Source organism: Arachis stenosperma, chromosome 5, assembly GCF_014773155.1.
Source record: "Arachis stenosperma cultivar V10309 chromosome 5, arast.V10309.gnm1.PFL2, whole genome shotgun sequence".
NCBI lineage: Eukaryota > Viridiplantae > Streptophyta > Magnoliopsida > Fabales > Fabaceae > Arachis > Arachis stenosperma.
In genome coordinates this window covers 132053683-132070529 of record NC_080381.1, presented here as the reverse complement: position 1 = coordinate 132070529, position 16847 = coordinate 132053683, and the positions used below count along the sequence as shown (strand labels likewise).

The 16847-nt window shown below is 34.6% G+C and overlaps 1 protein-coding gene across 1 annotated transcript; it reads left to right on the top strand.

Annotated features, from left to right (window-relative positions):
- The first annotated feature begins 349 nt into the window (after positions 1-349).
- Positions 350-12504, top strand: LOC130980223 (probable ethanolamine kinase). Its single transcript, XM_057903877.1, has 11 exons — positions 350-704; positions 1085-1176; positions 1378-1484; positions 2539-2644; positions 3661-3783; positions 3946-4037; positions 5389-5473; positions 10376-10481; positions 10558-10624; positions 11843-11935; positions 12017-12504. The coding sequence occupies exons 1-11, from the start codon at positions 568-570 to the stop codon at positions 12143-12145; spliced, it is 1137 nt and encodes a 378-aa protein (XP_057759860.1). The 5' UTR covers positions 350-567; the 3' UTR covers positions 12146-12504.
- Positions 12505-16847: the final 4343 nt, after the last annotated feature.

Genomic DNA, 16847 nt, shown 5'->3' with positions numbered 1-16847 from the left:
AGTGTTTATAACGTGGTTACCTATTGCGAAATATAAATTGTCACGTATTTATGTGAAAACTTTTTTTTATAGGTTGAAAAATAATATAATTTTTAAATTTATTTAAATAAAAAATCTAATATTTGTGATATGCTAATTGGTATATTTATAAAAATAAAAATTTATTCACAATTATTTTTATATAAATTTAATAAATTTAATTAATTATTATTTAACTATTTTCGAGTATTAACTTCTTACGAAGATTGAAGAATTTGAGTTTTTACCGTTTATGAAATCTTTTGATAAACAATTTATACTCATGAATTTATCAAACAAATACATTTTACGTAAACATGTGGTGGAGGCCATATTAGTCATTTCGTTGCGGAATCAACTCTCATCGTTCTATTCGAATGCGAAGAAGGGGAACAATTTCCATAGAAAGAAACGATACTCTCGCCATCATCGACATCCGCTTCCTTCTCTCAAAACTTCCGAACTTCCTTTCTTTTGTTCTCTTGAAGCCACCACCGCCACCATCATCTTCGTTGCTTCTTCTTCTACTTCTTCCATTTCGGGTTTGATATGGGTGCCGAGGTTAAGATCTGGAATCCCGTGGAAGTAGCAGAGCAAGCCCGCAAAGACTATGCCTCGCAGATTCATTCTTCTCAGCTCATCATTGACCCTTCGCTCTCTTTCTCTCAAATGAAGCCTCTGATCATGTTCGTATTTCTAACGTTTCTTTTCTTTTTATTTATTTATTTTTTTCGTGTGCTTCTTGGACCTGCCTTGTTTTCTTCGTTTCGTTTCTTGTTGGATTTCCTTTCTTTTATTTTATGGTGCGTTGAGTCGAAGCTTTTTCCATGAGAATGGGGAGCTTACTTTCAGTTGATATTGACCGAGTCAGATTTTTGCAATTCCCGAGTTTTGGGAACGATTCTATTCCTTTTGATTTGGTATTGTGTGGGTCTTGTAAATCGTTGTTTGTTAGGGTTGTTTATTAGTTGAAGGTTACTTCCCTGTTTCTTGAATTCTGTTCGTTACATCCATGCTACGCCTATATATATGATTTTTTGATACGTCGAGTTGTGGCTTTGTGCAGCAAGTTGTGTAAGGATATGTTCAAGGATTGGTCAAATTTGGATGATTCTTGCTTTGATGTTGATAAAATATCTGGAGGCATAACAAATTTGCGTAAGTAATTTCTCGTTATTCCTTTAGATTTGATTTTCCACTAAATGAATCGCTTTCTATGGCAAAGGCTTACTTGTTAGATATCATATAAATATAAATAACGTTGAGATTGATTTTTATCTGGTTGCTTAGTTAAATCTTATTCGCTGTTACCATTTTGGTTATTGATATAGAACCTAACTAGTAATTTGGCGTTGTCAGTACTCAAGGTTAGAGTTAAGGACGGAAATTCTGTTGATGACATTATTACAATCAGACTGTATGGACCAAACACTGAGCACATTATTGATCGTCACAGGGAGTTGCAGGTTAGACACTATAACCATTACTATCTTAGTCACTGAATTGTTCTGCATGGCATAATTGAGTGAAATTTTGGTTCATTGTGCATTATTTTTTATTTTTTATTTTTTGTTTTTTGTTTTTTTTTCTAATGCACTGAAAACGTTTAAAAGTTTGTTATAAATATTCAATCATGAATTGTCAACAACCAACTAGTTTGAAACTCTTAAGAGTACAAATATATAATTAGATTTCTGTTTCCATTGGAAAAAAAGAATTATGTGATTTAATGTTAAAAATCTTATTATAAAACCAGAGCTTTTAGGATAGAGGGTGTTGCATATAAAGGTTCAAGTTATTTGTAGTTTCCTAGAGTTTGCCTATAAATTTCATTCAATATTAATACATCAATGCTTTTTATCTATTCCTGAAATTCCATTATTCCACAATATGCTTGATAGGTCAAATTTTTCAAATAAGTTAGCAAGGGATAGGCAGACTTAAACTCCCGATAACAATAATCTCAACTTGAAGAATAATCCCTTTTAGATGCAATGGTTCTGAGGCTTATTTACTTTTGGAAGAGAAACTCCCCCAAGGAAAACCAATGAGCTTTGTTCTACTCATTAAGAAAAAAAAAGTGAGCTTTGTCCTACCCAATGAGGTTGCACACATATCTAACACACCAATGTCTTTGATTGTAAACTAGTAGGCTGTTTTGGTTGATGTCCATGTCTACCAAAGACAGGGACATGGTGGTATGCATCTACCTTTGGTTAGAAGACTCAAATTTTGTTGGGACAGGCTGATGCAGAAATGTGCCCAAAATCCATTTATTCTTAGTCCTTCCATAATTCTTAGATACAGAAATTGGACATGACTAAGATATGTATTACAAGTTTGTCCCTTAATTGGTAGATTATCGAATGTGCACATAGTATTTCAGTTTTGATCGAAGAAAAGTATGATTCTTAATTGTTCACATGTCTGCCAAACGTTGTGGTTAGATTGATTTCTTCGCTGCATATACTCATTAACTGCCGTTTTACTTTGTGAATGCTTGTGAAATTTGGTGTTTAGGCTACCAAATACATCACATCTGCAGGATTTGGTGCTAAGTGGCTTGGAATTTTTGGAAATGGCATGGTGCAATCTTTTATAAATGCACATACTCTCAGCCCATCAGGTACCCAAAAAATAAAAACTATTCAAAATCCTGTTTGGAGAAGGACTGACATGTCATAAATGCTGGGTTTTTTCAAACTACTCACTTTGGAGTGTGAATAAATATCTGTTAGACACTAAGTATCTCTAAACAGTGTATCTCTACCCTGTATTGCATTTATTATATATACATTGTTGTAGGATATATGTGACATTCTTGGCTGTATATGTTTCATTATGGGAATAGTGTGAGGGACTATAGCTTCTACTTAAGTCCTTACTGGAAAAATTTAACTCTTACCATATTGCAATCACTGGGTTTTTACCATATGATTGGAATCACTATATTGCATAGAATAAATGCTGAAAGTTTTTAGCTTGCCTTCCCTTAACAGAGAATATTGTTGTTTACTCTTAACCTGAGAAGGCTCCTTGAAAAGTTGTAATTATTACTTAATACTAATTTTGTAACTTAAAAGCTAAATATTTTATGTTAGCATGATATATATAATATTTCTTCTTTCTTATGTGTTTATGAAGTACCATGCGGTGTAAAGCTTTGAGTCTGTTAGTAGCTCACATAGATCATACTTAACATGTTCCTTAATAAATGCTTTTGGTGAACCCTAGACCTGTCTAGAGTGTGTTTCATACTGATTAGTTATGGAAATAAGAGTATTTCAATAATGGATTATAAGCTTAACTAATTACTTTATAATTAATTAATATTAGTGTAAAATCATTCTTATGTTTGGATATATGAAAACATTATTCAATAATGGTAGGAAGTGATTTCTTTATGATTTATAATGTTTGATATTTAAGATTCATTCTTTGAGAATTTTACAACTCCCAAATAGTGCTTAAAATGCATTCCTTAAAAGAACTTTATATTGTCTTGTGTAAGTAAGATACATACCAATTTTGCCTATATTTCTGAAATTCATCAAATTGCATTTGAAACATTTTCTATGTGAAAATGCAAGTGATAACTCTCCCGAACATGCACAAGTGATGAATTCTTTTATATTCTGGCAGATATGCGGGAGCCAAAGTTGGCTGCTAAAATAGCAAATGCATTGAGAAGATTTCATCATTTGGAAGTTCCTGGTTCTAGGGAACCCCAATTATGGAATGATGTTTGGAAGTTCTTTGAGAAAGGTCCCTTAAATTTCCTTCTCTATGTTGGATAGAACTCCTTTGACTTTCTAACTATAATTCTAATATAGAATCTATTTTGATCAAGGAAAAGTGTATCTATTTGTTCGTTTGGCATTAATCTTAGTAGTTGATTTAGACATTTTTCATATGTTTGTATTACAGCTTCCACTCTAAAGTTTGATGATAGCGAAAAGCAAAAGGCTTATGATACTATTTCATTCAAGGAAGTTCACAATGAAATTGTTGAACTGCAGGTGCTACCTTGTTCCCAAAAATATCTTGATGTTTTGTGTTTGTATTTATCTTTCATTTAGTCAGCTTTCAACATGAACAGTTTCAGATATTAGAAACTGGTTCTCAGTTAGTTAGAAAAAGAGTTATAAAAGGTGTTAGAGAAATAGAGAAGAGGTTGAGAAATTAGAAATTGGGAAACTAGGAGAGCAAGGGCCTTCTTGAATATCTATTTTTAGCAATAATAAATACTTTGTAGCATATTCTAACCCAGTTCCTTTCAATGTATTTACTATACCAATTGAATGAAGGTATTTAATCATTTTACCTTTTATGTTATATATTCTAGTGGATTAATTGGCACATTAATTGATCCTTTTATTTATTAAATGTGTGTAATAGTAACAAATGTCTCCTGCACACTAATCTTCATAACCTGGATACAAGATTTGGCTCTGATATGAACCCATCAAGTAAAAATAAGAGGGGAGGTGTGCCTGCAGCCATGTAGGCCTATTTGTAGTCACTCATAACAGAGAAAATTGGTTTAGAGGGATAAGCCGTGTACATCAGATAGTGAAGGGGATAGAGACAAATAGTGATATAATAGAATGGACAGAGCATAGAGAGTATTTGGCAGTAATGGCATATGGAAAGGGGCAGAGGAGATAAGTACCCAAGAAAAGTGTGGAACTACACTTTAAGAGGTAGCTCTCTCCTCAAATACAACATGAAGCATCCCATAGTATGATACCACCCCCCCATGGAAAGCTGTCGCCCGCAATGGCTTCACTCTATCGGCACTCTATCGCTATTTGCTATTCACCTTAATCCAACCTAGAGGTAGCCCCCTTTCTATGGCGCTAACAACCTAGCCTTGATGTCATTGTTAAGTACTAGAAAAAATGGTAAACCACTTGGTATTTGGTTATCACTACTTGGTATTCACCTTAATCCACAGTAGCCATTGTTAACTATCTAAGGAAAGTGGAGAACCACATGTTTAAAAGCTAGCCCTTGAGGGTGTAAGAACTTCTCTCTCAACATCAAACATCTCATGCTACTTGATGTGGGACTTTGGGCACCCACCCCCATGATACCCAAGTCCTTAACAGAAAGCCTCAGAAATTTTCCTCCATAGTCTTAAAGGGGATTAATTGGGAAAATAAGGTATCAATAAAAGTTAGACTGCAAACATAAAGCAAGGCATGGGTTTAAACAATTTCATATAGGCATTGTTCATGATAAAATGACGTCATTTATGAAAAAGTTAGAAAAACCTGAATTCAGTAGCTAACGACTCATTTTATTTTTGTCAACAATTTATTCTAGATTGAATTTTATTTTATTTTATTTTTTTGGGTTGTGCGACAGGAGTTGACTGACTGTCTCAATTCTCCAGTCATCTTTTCTCACAATGACTTGCTTTCTGGAAATATAATGGTTAATGCTGAAGAAGGTATTAATATTCTTTGATTATAATAAGCATGTTTGTGCTTCCACACTATGATTTTAGAAGTAAAAGCATGTTTCCACCCCCTTCCCCTCTTTTTTCTTTTTGGGGCAATGAACTATTCCGTGGTTAGTGCCTTAAGTAGTTCACTTTGACATCTATTTTGCTAAAATGCATGCATGGTATTGAAAAGTCACCACTTATGAGCCAACTGTCAATGCAGTTTACTTATTAGGGAGCATATTTAAATGTATGTAGCACTGCTTGTTAATAAGGTCTAGCATTTAAATTTTACTTAAAATGTTGCTTTGTTGATTAGTACAAGATTAGTCCAAAGTTTAGGAACATGACCTTCGATTTTCACCAATATTAACTTATTGGGTTTATTTGTTTACTTACTCTTGATAGAAAACTGAATTTTATTAAGATAGAGAATACTATACAAAAGAGGATGAGGATTAGATATCCTCATAAAAATATAAAAACGGTTAAGACCATGTAGTAGAGTATGCCAATCCCTTTGAATGTCGGCTAAAGGAACTCCCTTAAACGAACCATGTGCAAAGTACCAAAGGGAAGCATCAAAGGTAACCCCCTATCCTAGATAAAGTCAAAATTCGAAAGGAACTATTAATTGGAGTATGATTACTGGTGATACTGGATCTCAGCTCACAGTTGAAGGGAATCAGGGAACTTAGCAGCCCTACTCTCTGAAGCCAATTCCCAAATTCTGCCTCCTCTTTCTTCTTTTTCTCTACCCACTTATATCATTCTTTCCCATCACAGAAAACATACATGCAGTCTGAGCGCACTCAGTGGCATTCTGATGCTCTCAATTTCTGCCTAACTTAGTTAGGCCTTGGGGACCCACTCAGTTCTCTCACTCCCTGATATTGCTTAATTCCAAAAATGCCTCTGAACCTCTTATGCATATACACTGGCAGCTCTTTGTAGATATTATCCTTAAAGCTAATACTCTCCTTAGGAACTACTCCCTTGTCCTCAAAATGGAAGTCAGGGAAACTGATTTTAATATCAGCTGCCAGCACCCAAGAAGTTTCAAACTCTGCAATGTTCTACTATTTTACTGGAACCTCTAACTCACCTCAAGTGTTCTGCCACACTGCCAAAATTTCAGCAGGATAGAAATGTAATTCTCAATCTTCTGCAAGATCTTGGGGTAACATTTGACGGGGAACACATTCTGCAATGCATTTCTTAACAGGGATACATGAAAGAAGGGGTATAACATGCGCGGGGAGGGAGTTGCAACTTATATGCCACTTCCCCCAATACTTTCAGCAACCTCAACATTCTGGCATAAGCGATGCGATGCGATGAATATGCAGTTGCTTTGGAAAACCAGAGAAAATGTAAGGGGCCGAGAGAGAGAACAATCACTAGAGAATACGTGCTCAATACTAAAAAACGTTAGAGAGTATGTGAGGTGGAGTATGTGAGGGGGCGGTAAATACTTGGGTGGGCTAAACAAAGAATTATAGATTCTAGGGTATGGAAGACAGATGAATCTAGAAGATTAGATGAAGAACCCTACACCGTTTTTATTGGGAACTTGCCACATAACATATCAAAGAATGAAATTCTTCAACAATTTAAATGGATAGGGGGAGCTCAAGGATGTATATCTATATCACAAAAACAGAGGAAGGGATATTTTTATATTTGCTTTTGTAAGATACAAGATGAAAAAGAGAGCAATCAAAGCAATTCTGGAGATGAAGGACAATGTCCTGAGAGGGCGCCGAACGGAGGTTATAGAGGCAAAGTATGGAAAGAACAAAGGGATCATCTAGAGAGAACATGGTTGGAAGGAAAAATGTTAGGTTAGCATGAAAAAAAGAAGCCATAAATGGGTAAGAAAGAGGGAACGGGAAATTGATGATGATGAGAAAGAGAGGAACCATAGAAAATAAAACTCAACAAAATGAGTATGATAGGAGGAGAGAGCAAGGTACAATATTGGTGGAAGGAGAGGTAGTTGATGAAAACAACCCATGGTTCAAGAGGAGCTTTATAGGAGGAAAAACTTCACTACTGAGTCTAGAAACCTTGTCAAAGATGCTAGAGGATGTGTGGACGGATGAAATAGTTGTGGTGAGGGAAGCAGGGGCTTATAAAATGGTGGTTTGCTTTCTTGATATGGATGAAGATGAGATTTGGATGGAAGCATGAAGGAGGGAGTTGTGTTCTTTTTTCTATGATGTTTGGTTGGAATGCTTTGGGATGCCATTTCATTCCTGGCCTCCAAGAAAATTTTTAAAAAGAGGGAAAGTTTGGGGATCATTTGTGAAGTGTGATGAGCTAACAAAGAGGGATTTACCCTATAGCTCTGGAAAGTTTCTCATTGACTCTTGTCAGATGAACAGAATTGAAAGAGAGTTTGGATGAAGATTGATGGAATGCTATTCGATTCAGGTTAGAGAAGTGGGATGTGAAATGTGTGGACCTGAATGCTTCCCAGACAAAAGGATTGGAACAGAGATGCTGTTCTCGGATGAAGAAGAGATCAACCGTGAAGAGCACATTCAAGTGGAAAGCTTTAAACAGTATGACGCTGGCATAGGAAGGAAGAAGGAAGAGGGACGAAATGGAGAAAGTGGAGGCAAATAGGATGGCTGCCATGGAAAAGTCCTTGAAGATGAGCCATCGTGGTGGTTGAAGAGGAGTACGGCGGAGTGCTTCCTGATGAAGTTGGAGCACGTTGTATTGGGAAATGAGTGGAAGTTTGATTTCCAAGAGAATAGCAACGATAGGGAAGCATTACAGATAAGAAGCAGCGTTAGTGCAATGGCAGAAACGAGTGACGAAAGTGACTTTGAAGAACATAAATCGATAATTATAGGGTGGAAATTAGCAGAAGAATCAGGCTTTGAAGCTATTGATGAAGATGAAACACTAATGCAGATTTTGAAGATGCAAAATGTGGAAATTGAAGAGCAAAGAAAATTGAAGAAGGCAAGGGATAGGGCACGTAGAAGTAGAGGAGCCGACAAGAGAAGGGTTGGTAGTAAAATTTCAAATGATTATTTCTTCTTGGAATGTCAGGGGTTAGGGGGGAAGGGAAAGACTGCTATGATAAAGAAGTTTAGGAAAGCAAAAAACCAATGATACTAAGTATTATTGAAACTAGGGAGAGCTTGTCATAGTGGGAAGTAGCTGGGATTTGGGGAAGGAAAGGATTGCAAATGGAAGCTGTGAAATCTGTTGGAGTGTCGGGGGGCATATTAGCTACGTCGAATCTTGTGTATTTTTTTTTGTGGATTTATGTGAGAAGGGGGAAAGGTGGCTGCCTTTGAAAGGATGCCTAAGGGAGGAGAGTTTTGAATGTGCTGTTTGTTTCGTTTATGGAGTTTTTGATAAAGGAAGAAAAGATGTGGGAAGAGTTGAGTGGGTTATTGAAATGTATCAAGTGCCCATGATGATTTTTGCCGACTACAATGAGAGTGGTGGAGCTTTAACAACTACGGCCAAAAGTAAGCTGTTTTATCATTTTTGGAATTCGGAATGAGCTGAGAATAAGCAAAAGAAAAATTAATATGCATTGGTTTGTTTGGTATATGGACAAGAGGTAGTGGTTTGATTTTGGATGAGTTTTTGTGGTTTTCTAAACCAGCTGATGGCTATGCCGAAGGTTGGGATTAGGAACCATGTATGAAGGAATGGAAAAGGAGGAGACTGGGAGGATTTGTTTGAATGAGAGGATATAAAATTGATTTGTTGTTGTCTTTGCTATCTTTTATGCTTTATGTAGTTAGGATTGAATAAATATATTTGTTGAGTTCTTTTGTTTAGTACTAGGTACGTACTCTCTGATGTTGTTGTACTCTGACTAGCAGTTTGGTCTCACTATAATGATTCTATTAGAGTTTCTTTGTAATGGTGAAGAAAAAAAAAAAACCCAGCAACCTCAAACCGGACATAGAACTTAGGACTGAGCTTTATCCCTCCGATACTTATCTGCATATTGCACCTCCTACACTTGTCGGCCTTATTCTTCATGTGGTATTAATTTGTCTAGGACTGCATGCCTTTTTGCAAGCATTTGGTTAACTTCCTTTACTGCAGAATGCAAATCACCCCTTCAGAGGAGAGTGGGAGGGTTTCTTCCATATAAGGCCATGGATGGAGTTGTTTTAGTAGATGCACTGCAGGTGGTGAACCACAATTCTGCCCAGCAGAGAAGTTTGGATCACTGCTTGGGTTTTATGACCGCAAAACACTGTAAATGTCTCGAGGTACCTATTCTCCTTCTCGGCTTGGCCATCATTCTGAGGATGGTACGCGGTGCTTTATTTTAGCTTAGTTCCTGCGCTTGAACAACTCTGACCAGAAGGAACACAGAAAAGCATTATCTATTTGTGATTGCCCAAAGAAAATCCCTAAACCCTTGACTAAAGGAAATCCTGGACCAAAGAAATCCCTCGAGTTTTTCAATCCGTACAGCAAGTATAAGGGAAATTTAGATAAACAGTGAGGGTGATATTACCTCCCAGAGATAAATGAGCAAGTTACCAACATTCTAGCTTCTTAGGTGATATTCGTATCGAGTTTTGAAGGGGAGGGATGGTTTGGATAGCTTGTAGTGTAAAAATTTACACTACAAGCCTCCTCTTCCCCTTAGAGATCTTGAATACCATAAGATCCCAAAAAGAAAGAACTCAGGGATTTCCTTCCAAAGGAAAGCTACTCGGTAAGTGAGTTTATTTGATAACTGGAATGTATGATATGAATATATTGTGTCAGTTTTATAGCGAAGTATCAAGGAGACAAGCATGCCTAATTGGGATTACTGTAACCTTCACATGTTAAGAGATAATGCTTACATTATTAATTCATTCAAGGTTTTCCGTCTCCAAAATTTCATTATTTGTTCTGACAAATCTCCAGATAAAGTTTACATCATTGATTATGAATATGCCTCGTACAACTACAGAGGCTTCGACATTGGAAACCACTTTGCAGAATATGCTGGCTTTGATTGTGATTTTGAGTTGTAAGTTCTTTGCTTGCTTCGCATCCTTTCTTAGGCATGATTTTGTTGCTACTTCTTGAGCATCTTTCTCATGCAGGTACCCAAACATGAATCAACAATACCATTTCTTCAGGCATTACATACAACCTGACAGACCAAATGAGGTACACAAAAGGGCCTTTTTTTTTTGGTGGTTTGGATGATCAATCCTATATAAAATCAAATGCACCTATCAGTTATTCAGAGTTAGATATTTAGCTAAGGATTTAGTTTGGATTGTTTTAGCCTTTTAGGTTAAAGACCACCTAAGGCATACTTATCATTTATAAGGATCTCCTAATTATTTTTTTAACTCTATGCCTATTGGGTCTTAGATTTTTCTGTAATGATCTGTGTGTTTCCGCTTCCTATAGAAGTAAATTATCTTTTATTTATTTATTATTAATACTTTTACGGGGTGGAAGACTGAAATTAAGTGCAGTGGTAAAGCTCCTGGCTTTATAATGGAAAACACTTAAAAAGTGAAAATGGAATATTTTCACAAGTCAAACAAACATTGTTAAGAAAAGAGAACCTTTGAAGTCCCATATGTTGGAGGGTCAATGTTTGCACATATCTGCCTCTTGACAATATTTGATGTTTTGTTTTATGCTGATATAGAATAATTTTGTACTTTCCTATCCAATACCAGTCACTGGAGATAATAACAAAAATAATTGGTCAAAAGCTCTCATCATCTCTTAACTTGAGATTCTGTTCTTGTGTTGCGTGCTTGGGAACCAAAAAAACATTTACATTAAAGCTGATTTTCTTCTGTTTCAAGACGCCCTCTCCCATAACTACTATTCTCAGTTTCTCAGTAGTCATATAAACAAAGGACACACAAGAATATAAAACTTCAGGCGTGATGGGAGAAGTATGAAATTGACCCATTCTTCCTACCTATGACACACTTGGATAAATTCACTTGCCTATCATTGATTAATCTCCGTTGCCATCATACTGATTTGATTAGTAGTGGTGATTACATTTTTACCCAATACATTTTATTAGATTTCCCTATAATGTAGTCACTTCCAATTTCTAACCTAACCCTTTTGTTTTCTAATATATATGTTTTATGGTTAATCTTTACTGCTATCATCAGACGGGCAGTGTTTTGAGATATTAGCCTGGGATCTCCAGGTTAAACTGCACAGTAACCTCGTTGTATGCAACAAGATTCAATTATTTGCATGCAGATAAAAATGTAAACTTATATATGATGCATTTTAGCTATGCGCATTAATGTATTTTGCTATCTCATGTGTCCTCTAGCTAATTTTATACTCTTCTTTTCCTATATTTGTTTTTAATAAATCATTTTATACTTGTAAATACAGGTTTCTGAGAAAGATCTTGAAACATTTTATGTTGAGGCAAATACATATGCATTGGCTTCGCACCTTTTCTGGTCTTTGTGGGGGATAATTCAGGTAGTGTATTGCCTCCTAATATGTTACATTTTCGCAGTAATGACTTCCATGTCTATAATTGTTTCGTTCGATATTTCTCAGGCAAGGATGTCGCCAATCGATTTTGATTATCTTGGTTACTTTTTTCTTCGATACAATGAATACAAAAGGCGGAAAGAAAGTTTTATGTCGATGGCGCGATCCTATATTTCTGGTGGCAAGAATAAATAGAATATGCTTAATCAGCCACAAATGTACCCCCCCCCTCTTTTCTTTTTTGCTTTTTCTTTACTTTTTCAGTCAAATTTGTTGTACGATGAGGCTCCAGAGTCCAGAGCCATGTAGTTCATTATTTTTGTAAAATATCTTGTGTAGCTGCTGATGAGAATAATGGCAATTTTGTGCGTCTAGTTTGAGCTTTATAGGCTCTTTGCTTTTTCATGTAGTCCTGTTACTCTTGCTTTCTGTATGTTATTCTTTCTCCTTTAGTCTTCTACAGTGACATTAACACATTTTTTTGGCTGTTAGTGCAGTCCTTATTGTTTGTTGTAAGAAATAACATTTAACAGCAGTAGAAAGAACTATTGATATTCTCAGTTGTGATATATATAGCTCGGGCAGAAAGATTAATATTCGAAGGATATGCAATAATTTGTTCATAACTAATTCAATACATAATTGATTCAAATTAATTTGTAACTGTTTCATGATTGATTCATAAATAATTGATTTATAACTACGTCAGATATTTAACTTATCAGCCATTTCTCTGTTAGTAAGTACAACAAACACGAGCGGGTTTTTAATTGATAAGTATATTTTAGTTTTTTTTTTTTTAAATTAATCTTACGAAGCTATTTTTGTCAAAATATTCAATATCCTTTTTAGACTTGGGTAGAGTGTTTTTTGTCTAAACATTTGTGATTTTAAAAAAAATATTCTTAATATTTAATTTGATTTTTAATGTTTCGATTTGTATCAAAATTATTTTTAAATATTAACTTTATTTCAAATGTTAGAATAAAATTAAATGAATAAAAAATATTAAAGATAAAATTGAATCAAATTAAATATCAAAGATATTTTAAAAAAAATTATAAATATCAAAAACAAAAAATATACTTTAGTCTTTTTACAACATTACTCAAAAAAATATTTTACTCTTTTCACATTATCCTTAATTAAGAGGAATATGACAAAAATCACTTTTTTTACTGTTAGGAGTAATAAATTTTGTTGGTCATATAATATCTCTCTAATAATAATAATACTAGAAAAAGTATATAAAAATTAGTTTTAATTTTTTTAAAAAACGGACATTTTATTTAGTTACCATATTGGTGTGCACGTGTCTTTCATATTCAAACGTATCCTGTCCAAAAATATAAAAAAAAAACAGTCGGACACGGCCCAATAGTGTTTTGAAAAGCTTTCTTCAGTCTTACACTTTTACTTTGATAAAAGTAAAAGATCTAACTTTCCACCACCACTCTTGGGAATGGATCATTGATATTGAGAATTAGTGTTGATCTATAATTTCTTAATAAAATTCCTTCGTTACAAGTATAATCCAAACCAACAACTAACTCTCAATCAAATTTTAATTCAAAGGTGTCACAATCAATACAAAATAATCGGGAGTTTTTAAGCCCCGAGTCGTCTTCCCTAGGGGTTGCAATGAAATGCTCAATTATTGGTTATGGGGGATTTGGAAATTTTGATTACAAGAGGCAAGTAATTAAATGAAAAGCAAGTAAAAGCAATGAAAATAGAAATTAAATGGAAAAAGGGCTCTTGGCAAGAATTGGGGAATTAAGGATTCCTATCCTGGTTATGGACCACAAACATGGTAATTGTGTAGAGTTAATTCCAATTAGTCAATCCTAACATCGATGATTAGTCAAAAGGGCATAAATGATCTCAATCCACAAGTCCTAGCTAACTCTATTAATGGAAGGCTTAGAGTTAGTGAAAATCAAATCAACTAACAATCCTCACACAATGTAGAATGGACATCCACCACTCAAGTTTACCTAATTACCCAATTTTTCAACCAAGAGTGTGAAAAATTAGGCAAAAATCCAACCAAACATTTTATCAAACACTTAGAAGGCATAAAAAGAAAGCATGGTAAAATAACAAGGAATAATAAATTCTACAACTATCATATGGATAAAAACAATAATAACAACTAAATTAAACAATAAGAAACATAAAACATGAATTGCATTAATTGAAATTAAAAGTAACAAAGTGTCATAAACATAAAGGAACAAAAGAAGGAAAATAACAAATAGAAGTAAAGAACAAAGGTGCAATAACAATAAATAGTAAGAAAAACTAAATGAAAACAACAATTAAACCTAAATCTAAGAGAGATCTACCCTAATCTACCCTAATTCTAGAGAGAAAGGGAGCTTCTCTCTCTAGAATATGACCTAAAACATGTTTCTAATCTACTCTAATTGCTCCCCCCTTGACATGGAATGATGCCCCTTTGATATAGCACTCAATCAGTTTCAGAAAGTCCAAAACTGGGCTCTGGAGGCCCAGAAATCTCTTCCAGCGTTTTCCTTTAAGTGAGTCACGTGCGCTGATTCGTGCACGTGCTGAATTTTTCTCTTTTGCGTACGCACAGGATGTTGTGCGTACGCACACATGGTTGTGTGCTTCTCCTTTGATTTCTCCATATTTTCTCTCTATTGCATGCTTCTCCTCCACTCTCATCAAGGCATTCCTACCTATTATACCTGAAATCACTCATCAAAACCATCAAGGCATCGGATGGGATGAAAGTAGGATAAAATTAATTAAATTAAGTACAAAATAGCATGTTTTCATAATTAAGCTCAACTTAGGGAGAGAACACAAAAGTATGCTATTTGGATGAATAAATATGGGTTTATATGATGAAATCCACTCAAATGAATCCAAAATTTATCATCAAATATGGATTCATCAATGATCTCAATTGTTAAAAAAAATTGAGTGTAAAGTGTGATCTCTAACCCTTCATTGCGCTCTCTCTTTCTCTCTCATATTTATTCTTGGTCCCACTTATAAAATTAATGGTGAAAGATCACACTTTACTCCCTCAATTGTTAAAAAAAATTGAGAGGATTCCGTCTTTGGTTCCACTTCCACTCACCCTTTCCTCACTGTCGGTCTGCCGCCACCTTCGGTCATCGCCGCCGAGGGTGTTTGTCGTCCCTTTCCACACCCACTCACTCTCAATCTCAGCATCTCCTCTTTATTGCCGCCACTTCTGCGGTGCTTGTCGTCGCTGTTTGCTGCCGTTCGCTGCCTCTCTAGCCGCCACTTCCGTTGTGCTCTTCGTCGTTATTCCCATGCTCGCTGCTGTGTTCGTCGCTTCTCCAACCACCAGTTGTTGTCGTCGTTGCTCCAGTTCTTGTTGCCGTGTTCGCCGCTTCCCCAGTTACCACTTCTACCGTAATCGTTGTCGCTGCTCTCGTGCTCTTCCGCCATGCTCTTCGTCCTTCATTTCAAGTAAGGGAGAATGTTTATTTTTCCATCAATCGGTTTCTGGTTCTGTATTTCAATTTTTCTCTGGTCTTTGTGCTTCTCTTTGGTTCTGATTTGTTTTGTCAGTTTTGTGCTTCTATTTGGTTCTGGACTTCTATTTTATTCTGTGCATCTCTTTAGTTTTGTTTTGTTTTGTACTTCTAAAATTAGGTATTGTTAGAGATTTCTTTTAGAATTTTTTTATTGGCTGTTATGAGAAGATTAGAAAGACACAGAAAAAAGACAAAAGAAAAGAAAGCTGAATTGATTGTTAATGTGTTTTTTAGTATATATACTAAAAAACTATTTGTTTCATTGAACTTTTCATTCATATTTCCTAAGTCGTAACAGAGGCATGTTTATATTTGGTAGTATACTAGGATTATGTAACAATTTATATTTTGTAGTGTACTAAATTCAACTAGTGCTGTGTTGAATTTTGCAATCACAAATCTTTTTTTGGACTTCTAAGTACTTAGATCTTTTCTTTATTATTTCAGTGATTATCATTCAAAATTAAAAATGGTGTAAGAAATTAAGTGTCTTTCTAATATTGTCAAAAATGAATTTATATGCTTGTCAAGAATTGAATATTTTAGTAAACAATAATGGCTGGAAATGAACTCAGCTCACTTTGTTGATATAACATCTTTGTTCATATTATTATTTATCTTGAATCGGATGGAGAACTGAATAAAGAGCAATTAAAAACTTACGCAAATGTTTAGTATTAAATAATAATTTTCTTTGGTTTTGTTTTCTTTCTATGCTTTTTTTTGGTTCTGTTTTGTTCAAGAAATTAAATTGTGAAAAAATAATTTTAGTTCTTAAATTATTGTAGGATTATAAGAGATGAGTTCAGAGAATAAAACGATTTTGAAAAAAGTGTTGATAAACCTTTATAAAAATTTGTAACAAAAAAGATAAAATTAAAGGTGGTAGAAATCTTGAATTTCAATGTAAATTTTGCAAAATTTTATTCAGTGATTCTTTTACTAGAATAAGAGTGCATTTATTGAGAATTTCAGAAAAAGAAATTAGATTTTGTGCAAAAGTTATATCAACAAAGCTTGAAGAACTTAAAAAACTTGATAGTGAAAGTACATTGTTGCATGAAAGTAAAAAGGCTAAGTCAATTCCTCTTCCACCCTTATCTAATGCAAGTGAATTTGATTCAAGAAAAAGAAGAGCTACTGGACCTTTGGACAAAACTTTTAATGTGAATACAAGGGAGACTCTAGATTTACATATTGTTAGAATATTTTTTTCATTTGGATTACCTTTTCATCTAGCAAAAAATTCGTATTTTGTCAAAGCTTTTTCTTATGCTGCTAATAATTATATTGATGGTTATATTCCTCCTAGATATAATAAATTGAGAATAACTTTACTTGAGAAAGAGAAGCAACAT